This window comes from Epinephelus fuscoguttatus, linkage group LG15, assembly GCF_011397635.1.
Source record: "Epinephelus fuscoguttatus linkage group LG15, E.fuscoguttatus.final_Chr_v1".
Classification (NCBI taxonomy): Eukaryota; Metazoa; Chordata; class Actinopteri; order Perciformes; family Serranidae; genus Epinephelus; species Epinephelus fuscoguttatus.
This window is the reverse complement of record NC_064766.1, coordinates 12,437,421-12,450,441: the sequence shown is the minus strand read 5'-3', so window position 1 is coordinate 12,450,441 and position 13,021 is coordinate 12,437,421. Positions and strand designations below refer to the sequence as shown.

At 43.4% G+C, this 13,021-nt stretch overlaps 1 protein-coding gene across 4 annotated transcripts in view; it reads right to left on the bottom strand.

The window, feature by feature from the left end:
- LOC125901705 (partitioning defective 3 homolog) overlaps window positions 1-13,021 on the bottom strand; it is a 288,080-nt gene that overhangs the window by 132,255 nt on the left and 142,804 nt on the right. For 3 of the 4 annotated variants that reach the window (XM_049597558.1, XM_049597562.1, XM_049597560.1), the window contains exons 8-12: window positions 12,081-12,206; window positions 9,277-9,692; window positions 5,277-5,416; window positions 4,598-4,726; window positions 852-887 (exon numbers count right to left, since the gene is read on the bottom strand). In XM_049597558.1, coding sequence (XP_049453515.1) covers window positions 852-887; window positions 4,598-4,726; window positions 5,277-5,416; window positions 9,277-9,692; window positions 12,081-12,206 — 847 coding nt within the window. The remainder of the gene's footprint in view (window positions 1-851; window positions 888-4,597; window positions 4,727-5,276; window positions 5,417-9,276; window positions 9,693-12,080; window positions 12,207-13,021) is intronic. The other variant, XM_049597559.1, reaches the window with a different exon arrangement.

Here is a 13,021-nt window from a genome sequence, read left to right as displayed (position 1 = left end):
TAGGGCGGTGTGACGAGTAACGTTCAGCCGTAGAGACGGTGCTGGAACATTTGGAGACACCGTACATCCTGCTGAAAGCTCATTCTTCACAGGAGGTAGATTCTCATACTGAAACTACATCAGCTGCCACTGAAGGGTCCAATCCCAAGATTAGGAATGTTTATTTGCATTCAGTGCCTGGGTATTTACGGTATGATATATTAGCCTATATATGTCAAGTGCCTCTGTCACAGATGGCGTCATGTGTCTAAGATGTCAAACTTTATGTGCACTTTTGGCACTGGGAGAGCCACAGCCAACTCTGACTGCATTTTCCCCTCAATAAAGTAAAACACAAACTAAACAGACTGTTTGTTATTCACCTCACATATCAGAGCGAGTCTGCTGCAAGAAGGCCAGACTGACAACCTTATCCACAGCCAACAAATAAAGCAAACTCCCATGTGTTTCCACCTTCACTGACAAATACAGCTCTGAGGGGAGTGATGGAGCGAATTATTCTGCAGCGCAGCCTGAACAGTCCACACTGATGAACCATGAAATTGTGATTTGTTGGAGCAACTCTGGATGGAGATTAAAATTAGTGTTACTGACTAACATTTATACGCAAGACTAGTGACTTGCACTTTGATTAACCAGCTAGTTTACGGGTGGATCCAGAATGCACGCGTAAGCTTTTGTTTTTATCCCAACTGGGTGATTATGTTCGGTGTTTCTCCTAGCAGAGATTAATAACATCCATGCAAAGGGGGGGCTCAGACTAAATAAAGAGTAGGAGCTGTTAAGGAGGAGGAGGAGGCGGTTTTGGGAAGTGGGTTTAATCGCAGGCTAGTGTTGGGGTGGAGTCTTACCAAATCTCTGGGGCTTTGCATCTGAGGCTCAGCATTCTAGAGGATGGAGGGGGGGACAGAAGAACCACAGGTAATCAAGCAAACATATTTACCAACAGCAACAGTGAAAACTTGAGCACACAAGAAGCTGTGAAGGGCAAATTTATGGATAAATGGAAACAGTGTGATGAGAAAATGGGGATGCAGGATATGAAAATGATCAATCTCAGCAGGCAGGTGGGTAGTGATTGCTGGGTAGTGTGCGCACAGACTTAAAATATTTATACCTGTGGGTCCGAAGCAACTTTTGTGCTCGCAAAGACAAAATGTCACAATCTCATTGAGGTCGGAGGAGATAACATCCTACCTTTACACACCTTTGCAGTTTCAGTTTGGTTTACTCTCTGCACTCTCTAACCAGTGTCCTCTTACTATCCTGCTGCTATAATCAACAGACAACAGAAACTCTCTGCTCATCCAAACTGCTTTCACCCAATAACAGTGACCTAGGTGAGCTCACAGCAATAAGCTTTACAAGCAACAGGAAGTGCTTTGTACACCGCTTTGAGTTTTGAAAAAAGAATTTGCACTCTCTGATCTGTACAATATTCATGTATAAAATTGCACAATGGCAACCCAATCACCAGAAAACATGGTGGCATTTAACATTTCTGCAAACCATGGTTAGTTACATTTGTACATTACTATGAAGGAGATATGTTGGAACTTTACGTTTCAACAATGCTGTGGTTATTGAGTGGTTAGGTTTAGGCAGACAAGAAAGGATGGCAGAGGAAATACCTGCACTCCAATTCAACTGAGATGGACAGCCTAAACAAGGGTTCACACGCTGAGATCAATGCCAAAAAATGTCAGCTGATTCAGAGCATCTGTGCACAAAAAGAAAAATGCACTGATGATAGTCAAAGACTTAAAGTATTGCTGCTGATTTTAATCACTTGCTATTATCATTTGCACTTTAAAGACACTGCACTGATGTTCTGAATAAACTGACATTTTCTGGCACTGATCTCAGCCCGTGAACCCTTTTTGTGGCAGCTCAGTTGAATTGGTGTGCGGGTATCTCTTCTGTCATCCTTTCTCATTTGTCCATTGTACCGACGCACCCGAAACAAACTTGTTTGTCACCCTATGTAGGCGCAGTTCCACAGCAGCATCAAGCAGACTCTGCAGTAGGCTTAGGCACAAAAATCACATCATCATGAATAGGAAAAGATCGTGTCTTGGCTTAAAATACCAAGTTTCGGTGGCACAATCCCAGAAGGAAATCTCATGGCACTATTTTCACTGAATGGTTGCTACAAAACACCAACGTTTGGGGCATAAAAAACAGATGGGAACACAGCAATGACTCACTAAAACACAACTTCTTTTGTTGTTTATTGGTCTCAAACAATGGTCTGGCAGCCATCTAGCTTGTGTGACACGCCACCCCCCCCACCTTCCATCTCCAGATGACAAAGTCAGCTACGTCACTTCAGAAACATTGATACGATACATATGAAATGTGCAAATGTAACATATTTGCGGCCTGCAGAAATATATAAATGCCAACATTTTCATCTGGTGACTGGGCTGAGGAATGATGTTTTGGACAATATTTCCTGAAACATTTGCACTAAGTTTGGTCTCTCAATATTCTCCTGCAACATGTTCATCAATCAAAAATGTGAAGGGTCGTGCCCTTTCTCTCAATGACACTAAATGTGATTTTGCTTCTCATGTGCATGAATGTGCAGTGCATTAATAACAGCATATTAGCACAGTCATACCAATTTACATAGCAATTCTTTTGTTTGACTGCCACTGATGTGGAAAGCTCACTAACCAATTTCATCATTATGTTACTTGGAAGACGGATACACTTTCAGAAGAGTGATAAAATAGGTTGTCCAGCTACAATAAAAAATGTAAGTGCATTCAAGGTCTCTTGTTTTCTACCTGCTGCATGTGGTAGCTGATACAACAGCTGTTGACTTTAGTTTTTCATTACACTACATTAGATTTAATACATAAAGCTTAGTAACTGCCATTTTTGATCCATACTTATGTGCCAGGAAAATGGGCTGTATACTCTTGACTCTCTTGTTTTGTTAAGCTCAATTTAGCTGCCCAGCTTGTGTTTTTATTGTTATATAATGTATGTTATTGCTAGAAATTTGTTAACTTAAGTCTCCCTTATCTCTAAAACCCATGAGAAAATGCTGAGCCTAGCTTACAGCTCTGGATAGAGATGGAAGCTGCTCATTTTGTGCACCAGACCTCATCTCCCCCGAGTCCCATCTCAACCCTTTCACATCACCCTCTCCACCCTCTACGGCTGATAACCACAGTTCAAATAAATCCCACCATCTAACTACCAACTACGCAGAGTCAGCCGGACTCACAGCCCCACTCTAATCTAAAGATGAGTATCGACCAGAGTGGCAGTTCCTCTCATCCAACTTCGCCCGTGGCGACAGCCAGCCAATAGCCTCCTCTGCATTCCTTGCTGTGATAATTGTCACCAATCAGCCATTTGATTGACACTACTTGCAAGCGAATGGCTGCTTGTGCCTCTAATGGCCCCGGTGACTGCTGAGGGTGCTGGGAGAGACCATTTTTATGACAACAGCGGGGGGATTTAAGGCTGTTTGGTGCCGTAACTCATGTTACAACTCGATAAGGTGCGTGTTAAAGCCAGCTAGTGGGGCTAGAGAGATAGCAGAGAATCATTGACCGCCGCTGTGAAGTAAACACCAATGTGATTTAAAGCACGTTGCACTGGGGGGAAAAAAACCTACACTTAAGCCTCAGTGTTCTGCCAAGTTGTTCTTGTCTCGGCCATTATGAGCTTACTTCTTTATCAAACAACTTTGAGGTAGCTCCAGATGTGCGGTAAATCAAACCTGATTTTCTGCAATGATAATTAAGTATAACATCTGGCATCATGTAAAAACACAACTTTGAGGGAAGCAAACAGTTGTAAGAAACGTAACAACTAAATTAGCAAAGGTTTGCATGAATTATTGAAGTTACAAGCTGTGAGTGGCATCTGTCCACACTGAGTGACAGCAGTAGCATCCAAAAACACTCTCAAAGATTTGTATTGCTGTTTGTATAACATAATGTGTGAGGATTTCACCTGATTGATATTCAAGCCAAGTGTGTTTTCCACTCTCTGCCTACTACCTGCCCCTGCGTCTGTCTGTTCATCCCCACATCCATCAATCTAGCAAGTCAGCTTGGAGGCAAAACACAGTGTGAGAGATGGAAACGCGGAGACGGAGAAGGTAACCTAACAAAGCGAGAGGAAGAGAGGGAAGTGGTGAATGAGAATGAAAGGAGCGGGAGGGGAAGGTGACAGATAAAGAAAGAGACGGAGCGAAAGCAAGAGGAAAGGAGAGGGTGAAGGAGATAAAGAGAAGAGACTGAGCTCTACAGGTTTCCTCTGAGGCCAGCCGCAGCTTGGTAATAGAGGAGTGCAGCGACGGAGCGGGACAATCAATCTGCATGCTCGGCTAGCGTGTTGTGTTAGCTGGGAAATGAGAAGACAACACGGCACTCACTGTAAGGATTAACGGCACTCGTGACAGCACGGGAGCGCACATAGACACACTCTCGCACATAAGCGTGAGCGCACACTCATAATCTATACTTATCCATGCACGGGGGACTGTATATATGCCATGATGGAAAATGTATTATGCTGATGGGATGGAGAGTTGGAGGAATGTTCCGAAGGAGGTGGAGAATGACAAACGTACCACTTCTCGGGGGAGGAAAGTGTCCTCTTGCCGTAGAACCAGCAGCCCCACAGCCCCGCCCATGGGTGTGGCCCTGAGCAGTGAAACCACCTCCTCTTGAGTCCGCCCGTTCAGGTCCACCCCATTCACCTGAACAGGAGACACACAGACTGGGTTTAGCTCTAAACAGGCTGCATTCATGAATCTGTTGGCCTGGGCTGAAATATTCAAATTGCTTATATTTGCTTGTGTTTTAAAACCAAGAAAAGCAACAGTTCTTCCTTTTTTCCCATCAGTGTTGGAGTTGTTTCATCACTAGCTCAAAATAAAATAAACCTGTGGATCAAAGGATTCAGAGTTTTGTGCAGTAACCCCATACAATCAGCGTTACGGCGTAATCCTTTATGCAAATATTTCGCAAGGTGGAATAACTTCAAAGCTATTCCGTCTTGCTGCATGAGATAGAGTACACAAACATGTTCTTTGATTTAATTCCAGGATGCTCAATTTCCACATAAAAAGTTACCTGAAATGAATTAGTTACACTTTAAATCCAGCAGATGTTTTTTTTTTTTTTTTTTTAAGGTTTAAAGGTACAAGTACTTTCAATCACCATCATAGATCACACAACATAAGTACATCAACTCCTTCTCGCATATGAACTGCTGTGTTACGCATCACCACGCTTTCACTTTCTCACCTCCAGCAACCTGTCTCCTGCCTTGAGGCGGCCATCTTGGATGGCAGCTCCCCGAGGCAGAATGTTCTTCACGTAAATGGGTGCCGAGCCGCCGATGGGAACATCCCTAGACGTTATACTGAAGCCGAGTCCCTCAGGACCTGCGGGATGACAAGAAAGGAGAGGAGGTCTAAAGATGGAGTCTGGTTTTATCTTCAGGCACAACTTGAACCTCCTTTTTTCCCTCTGCACCCTGGCAGCTCAAGCTACTTTGAATAAGTTCATGTTCAGCTGGTGGTCATCAATTACATCATGAGTTAACTTTGCAGTAATTAATCAGAAGCAGTTGTTGAGCTGAGTTGGAAAAAGTAGAGAGACAAACAGTCCAATCAGTGCTTGCAAACTTGGCAGCTAATTTTAGGGGTGAAACCCTGAAACCAGCATTTACGACAGCAAAAGAATGCCTTTGCCTTTACATAGAGTTCACTCAAGTTAAACATCTCGAATTTGCACCACTGACAAATTGCTCAGTCTGGACAGAGCTAACCTTTGAGAGAACAGAGAGTCCATAATGCAGAAAGCGACCTTATTCGCTGTGTTGCTCAACCTTTTTAATGTCCCTCTTTCCTCTACTCTGAGTGGGAAGCAACACTTCTGGGGCTGTATTCACAAAGCTTCCTAGTACAAAGAGTCGCTCCTAGTGACGGAATTCTAAGAAAATTCTTTGAATTGTGACGTTTTCTTAGAAATTTCCCTTAAAGTTAAGACTAAATCCTTCTAAAGACAAAAGTCATTAGACCTTAGACCTTAAAAGAGCTCCTAAGGTGAAAAACTGTTAGGAGCAGGGAGGAGGACTTTTAAGAGGCTTAAGAGTTTCTTAACCAGAGAAGAAAATTAAATATTCTCTAAACACTGAATGACAGTGAGGAAATGAAATGCTTCAGATTAGATCATGCAGGGATAATATTTGTCGTCGATCTCATTAGGGGTATGCACACATTTTACACCCAATGCAATATCATTAAAACACCAGAAATAAATGATCACAACGCTAAGATATTTGAAAAACTGGAAAAATGCAACAGTGCAGCAGTGATGACTTTTGTCTGTCTCAACCTTCCATCAGCAGAGTGATCACACTAACAATGACAACACTTTCACAGTCAGCAGTTCATTTCATTTCCACTGGGTGTCCTTACACCTTACAGGCTCACATAAGGGTGTGTCTGTGACAACCAATGACATCTGTTAAAAGCAAGCATCACATCTAGCAACAATGTCAACCACACCTCCTGAGTAAGGTGAAAGTTTCTGTCCCTTCCTTGCTCAGAGTTGCTCTGAGAACTTTCCTAGATCACTCCTAAACTAGGACTCCTTACTAAAAGCTTTCAGGCTAAGTTAGGAGCTCTCTGAGAGTGTTCTCAGAATGTTTGTGAATACGGCCCCTGGAGCTTTACTTTTGGTATCTATTTTACACCCAACAAACGTAACTCGTGTCCACCAATGGTAGCCACTGCACAAACAACTATATAATGTTTTAAGTAATTACAACTTTTGATACTATCGAAGGTATAATTAACGGAAGTCATATAATTTTAAGCATGTGGTATCAAAAAAGGTATCAAAGTACTGATACTTCTAACAACCTTAGTCCCTACTTCACCAAGTTTCCAGCACGGCCTATTTGGAGAGAGCATGCTAATGATTCTCACTCCACTTTCGAGTGGGACCTGGTACTTACCGTGAACATTATCTTCAGATGATCTTATTAATCCGTGTTTATGTGGGCGGATGTGATTTTGTTTGTGTACATTTGCAAGTTTTGCCTGCAGCCCCACAAGAGTGTATCATTATGAACCATTAGGAACGAGGGCCTGTATCTCATACCATCAATAATCCGAACAGACAAACAAACAATTTCCTATGATTAAGCAAGTTAAATACAGGAAATGAGGCGAAGCTGTGCATCCTGCCAACAGAAAGCTCAAGTAGAATTATAGTGAATAATCAAAGTTGAATATATTGTGAGGCAAAGCAACTTAATACTTTTGAAGTAAGAAGTCGGACGATGTAATAAGCACATGCAACTGCACGGTGCCAGTAAGTTCAGCCTGAGGACTTTTGAGACTTTTGCCTGATTTTTAATTAAAGCCAGAAACTGAAAAACAACCCGTGGTTAGAACCTATCACACTGTCTGGGGTAATGGAGAGTGTCGTTTCATTCCAGCAAGTCCACCTATCAACATGCTGACTATCGCCACACTTTAGTCCGTCCTTCTCCCCGAGCATTGCACCTGGTCACATCGAGCTCTAATCAAGGTACTTTATGTTTGTGTTTTGGAGAGCTCTGTTAGGAAACTGTTCCAGATGACACTGTGTCAGACTGTCAACAAAGCAAATATAAGAACAATAATGAGCATCCTTGCTGTATCAGAGTACTGGCCCTAATCCTCACTGCCTGTCTGACTGAGCTGATGCAAAGAATAGCAGAACACTTAGCTATTCTGTTTCACATCCTCTACCTAATCCCCTTCATTGATGAGCCAATCAACTTCCCGCAGGCAGACGAGGTGCAGTATTATAGTCACCGGTAAATGCCTGTGGTGTTCCTGGCTTTAAACAGGGAGGAGGATCTTTAAAACTCCCATTAGCTTGATTAAGACATACCTAAGCAATTTCCTGTGCAGAATGGGATCCTTTGATTGATTTTGATATTCCCCAGGATTTGCGACGAGACCGGTGTCTGATTCGAGCACATAAACAATGCGGGAGTTTAATCTGCGCTCAAAGCTGTGGGCTTAAGTCGGTACTCAAAACATCGCAGATGAGCCAAACAGCCTCTTGGGAGTCGCTGTTAATCCCTGCAAATGTCTGCTCCGACAACAGCAAACAAAAGGTGGAATGAGAAAAGATAACATCTTTGACTGAGAACATAACAGATCTTCTGGCATATCATGTGCAGAATGCAGGGGTTTTTTTCCTGAGTATTGTGACCAAGCAGAGATGTGTGAGAGAGAAGAAAAGGCTAGGAGAGAGGAACAAGTGGAAATAGCTATCAGTTGGGATGGAATATACAACAACCAGCTGGGCGTTTTTATGTTTTATGTTCTGACTTGATTCTAGCCCCGAGAGAGGGAACAGATTTGGGGGAAAACTTCAACAGGCATATGGTGCAGCCCTGTCAGACTCTTTGCTGTAGCATTTGACAGCACACAGGGACCAGCGGCTGCTTAGCAACAAGCTCTCTGGCCCTGAGACCTGGCACCGACACCTGGTATCCTGTTGGCAGAGGTATGCACCACCTGTGCCAGCTGTCAGTCAACGCCTATACTGAGGAGATGTCCCCAAAGTTTAATTCCCAACATTGCAGTGTACTGGACCACTGTTCACTACTTTCTTGTGTATGGTAAAGTCTGCATGTTTTTAAGTCTGTTACATCATTGTTCACATTCTGCATGCTTCTATGTCTGTGTCATTTCTCAATAAACGGTTCTTACGCCTGTTCTCGATGTGCCAGGAATGGGGAAATTGCTTGTTTATTCAGTTGGAATGGAAACGCAAGGAACATACACAGCATCCTTCTCATTTTTAAAAGCCAGAGCATTGCATAGTATGAGAGGAGATTTTCACAGAGTCTCTGGAAAGAATCAGACTATCAAAAGCAAAATGATGTAATACATCATGCAGGGATGTTTTTCCACAATAACAATGGAGAACTTTTCTGATAATGGAAGTTTCTAAACATGTTTCTAGGTTTGAAGAGCTTACTGACAGCTCGGGCTTGCATTGCCATGGCACTAAAAGCTAAGTGGAAAAAATACAGGGGTCTTGCATCACTATGTTTTCAATATTATTAGTCACTGATTAGTCTCCAAGAACATGACTGTGCCTCAAAACCTCTTGTGTCCTGCAAAAACTCGACAAATCTCATTACTGAAGCATGAGAAGTGGAAACACGTTCCAACAGAGCACCGTCTCTCTGGGCATTGAAGTAGTTCCCTCCCTCCTTCCTTCACTTTACCTTTCTTTAAGTGGATGTTGAGCCTCCTCCCAACTTTTTTGGTATATCCTCCTGTTGGCGTTGAGTTTAGCCCCCTCTGAGGCGAGTGAGTGTGTCCTGTCGGCGGCTTGGCTGCAGACACCGCCGGGTGAGTCAGAGGGGGATAGCCTTCAGTTTGGTCTGGGTGAGTATGGGATTGAGGATGCGGATGAGAGTGTGGGTGAGTTTGGGAACCGTGTCGGGACATTCTCTGCGGGGCGTGGTCCATGCCGGAGACGGTGCTGCCGGTCAAGGAGTCGGGGCTGAAACGGCCTGAGCTGTACGCTGGGTTCCTCTCGGCGTGGGACAGCTGCTCGTAGTGGGCCTTCATGGACGACGGCACCACGTGGAACATGATAATAGGAGAGCGCATGGCCTGACGGAACATGTTCTGGGCCCTAGGAAAGAAAGAGTGAGAGGAGGAGATAAATGAAGAGAGACAGACAGCTGATTATTTGAATGATTTCAGCCTTTAAGACATTCTTTAGCCATTGTTAACAATCATTTACATTCATACTTGTCTGCCCAAACTTGCCTAGTGAAGCAGCCCACCCGCTGTTTCTTTCTCTCTCTCACACACACACACACACACACACACACACCCATACTATATAAATATATATATAAAACCCATCTTCGCCCACCTGAACATTCTGACATGTTAATTAATACTTATTACCAGCGTGAGCGGCTCTAAAAAGAGACTGAACCCTCCCCGACAGCTCCATCACGTAATCCCCTCATTTGGCTCCAGATGAAGGAGACCTCTATCCGTCGGATAGTTTGCAGAAAATCCTCTTTTAAACCCCCTTTCGGTGTGAGCTCATGTACAGTAGGTGTGAATGGAAACTTATGTTGGCTGTCAGCACCCTGCAACAGCAGAGCCTTGTTAGCACCACCTGTTTCAATAAAGCAGACTTCGGTATGGCTCTCCCCTCGCCCCGTGACAGCTGCACGGACATTCGGAAAAATGCCAGGGCCCCCCCGAATATCAGCTCCTGCTGGCCCCTGAATGACAACTAAAACATGGCCCCCCCCAGAGAATTTTGTTGTTAAATTCCAGCACCATTTTTTTCCTAGCCGCTAATAACCCTCCCTGTGGATGATGGTCTCGTCTCGGCATCTTTACGATTTCAGGCTGAAGTGAGCAGCAGACAAGATGTAATCTGCTCCCTCATAAAAATACTGTTAAACAACAACTGTCGATGCTCTTGTAACAACACTATCTATGGAGGCCTTATTCCCATTCATTACTTGACTTATGGCTCAGCAGCAGGGTTGTCTGGGACACGATAACTTGACTGAGATTTACTAGTAGGTTCACCCAGATTATAGAATTTCTCACAAGTACTTAAAGTGATAGTTTTGGTTTAATCGTCTACTGGTTACCCTAATTTATGCCCCCACTCAAGCAAAGCAGAGACAAATGTGGGAACCATTTCTACCAAAAAAAAAAAAAAAAATAGTCTCTTTGTTGCAACTATTGACAGCACGTTCTTTGTATTATCTTAAATACAGGGACATCGTTTCTTGAGCATTTAAAATGCCGATGAATATCTCAGAGATAAACATCTCAAACCCCCAACAAATGAAACCAGAACTACCTGCATGGCTAGACAAAAGCAAGATGCAAGTGGTAAGTGGAAAAATAGATAAAATATATTTCTTTTTAAAAGGTCCAGTGTGCATGATTTAGGGGCACACATTGACAGAAATGCTATATAATACTTAGAACTATGTTTTCTTTAGTTCATATTCACCTAAAAATATGAATGGTTTCTTTTTTCTTACCTTTGAATAAGCCATTAATATTTGTATCCTCTTTCACAGAGTCCAACATGTTGTTCTACAGTAGCCCAAAATGGACAAATCAATTACTATCTCTAAGCAGGGCTATTCACGTTTTTGCTTTCTTCATGTCAGCCACTGTAGTTCTCCTTCAGGCTTAGCATATGGTAGAAGTTTCATTTCTGCAACCTCAGTGCTAGATGCCACTAAATCCTACAAACTGGACCTTTAAAAAAATGATTTGGGTGAACAGACCCTTTAAATTTCTGCACATGAAGTCCCATGAGACAGAAATTCATCACAATAATAATACAACTGTATTTGCTCATGTGTGTGTGGTTCTTTGCATATTAGTTGTATATCACATATGCATTGTATACTGAGGTTGAAAACATACATGTACTTAGTATACATTTATGCTGACAGGTGAGAATCAAATCAAACACCTATATGTATCACTGCGTTTTCAGCAAGTGAGATTTTATACCTAACATGAAGGCATGCAGCATATAGAGAAGAGGGAGGGGAGTTAGCTGGTGGGTTTGGTTAGGCAGGTAATGAAAGCATGTGAGCAGAGCTGAAAAGCAGAGACTGTGAATGTTAGGAGCCTTATTCCCATTCTTTCCAATGGAAGGAGCGAGAGAAGTGTTACAACAGGAGTCCAGTGGAGCTGTTACTGAAACACAGGGGAATAAAGGCTGGGAGGATTGCAGGGACCGCTTCAGCGATTGGGGGTGCGACCTACAGGAGTTAAATAGGGAAAGGTTAGCTTAGCACAGTGATAGGCAGCAGATGAGCCTGTGCACTGGCAGGAGAGCGGGGAGCGGGGGGGGGGGGGGGGGGTCAAAAAGGCATGAGGAGAGAGGACAACAGCAAAAAAGAAGGCTTTAGGGCTGCGGGTGTAGGGAGGAAGCGAAGGTCCAAAAAGCCAATCACACAGGAAGTCCGGGGGGGGACCACCAGAGCTCAGCAGTGGGTCCTGTGAGCTGCTGTCTTACTGTTCAAAGCGGATGTTTCGCAGGTCTCCGTTATTGATACGGACGATGCAGTCGTTCTCCTGGAAGAGGCCCTGTTGCTCGGCCTTGCCTCCTTTCTCCAGACGCTTGACCAACAAGCCAAGAGTCCTGAAATGTTCAAAAGTTCATGTCAAAAAGATGCAGGATGATGTCTGTGGAATCAACATGGCTGCTTTGCTGTCGCCAGGACAGAGCTGAGGTGGAAGAGTGCAGTATAGCATGAGATACTGTACTAGAATTATAAGCACTGTGACGTTCTTTGAACACAGTCAAACATCCAAAATCCTGCCAAAGAGATACTGAGAGTTTGTCGCTGAATACAAAGAGAATTCTTGTATACCTGTCTATGCTTGTGGCTCACCCAAGGTTTTTATGTTTTTCACTCTAAGCTTTTTGACATTAACGCCTTGTTGTTCTGTGGTTTCTGTATTATTGCTACTCATGAATACAAACATTCCCATGGTCAGGTGGCTATCCAAGAATCAGAGTATGCCATGCTAATGAAAAGCTTTTTTTTTTTTTTTTTGGTCAAAATAGAGCTATGCCTAATTGCTGCCTCTGCTTTATCATGTGGCACTTGAAAAGAGTGTACTGTGCGGTCCTGTCATTTGCATCATCAGTGTACCAGTGAGGCTTATGAGAGAAAGCAGTCACATCACATCAGGGTGCTTTGGAGGCTGTGTGGGGGAGGCATCCATTCAAAGGCAATCAACACATTGAAAAACTCGACTGCAGCTCTGCCGGGGTCGACGCTTTGCAGGTGTTAATTTTCTAACCCCTAGGACTCCTGCATCCCTTTTTCAAGCAAAAAAATAATAAAAAAGAATAAACAATGTGCTTTCGGAGAGCGACAGAAAGCAGCATCATTAAACAGTGATAGCAGGCGAATTGGAGAGAGGCTGGTCTATCGCACTGCAGCACTT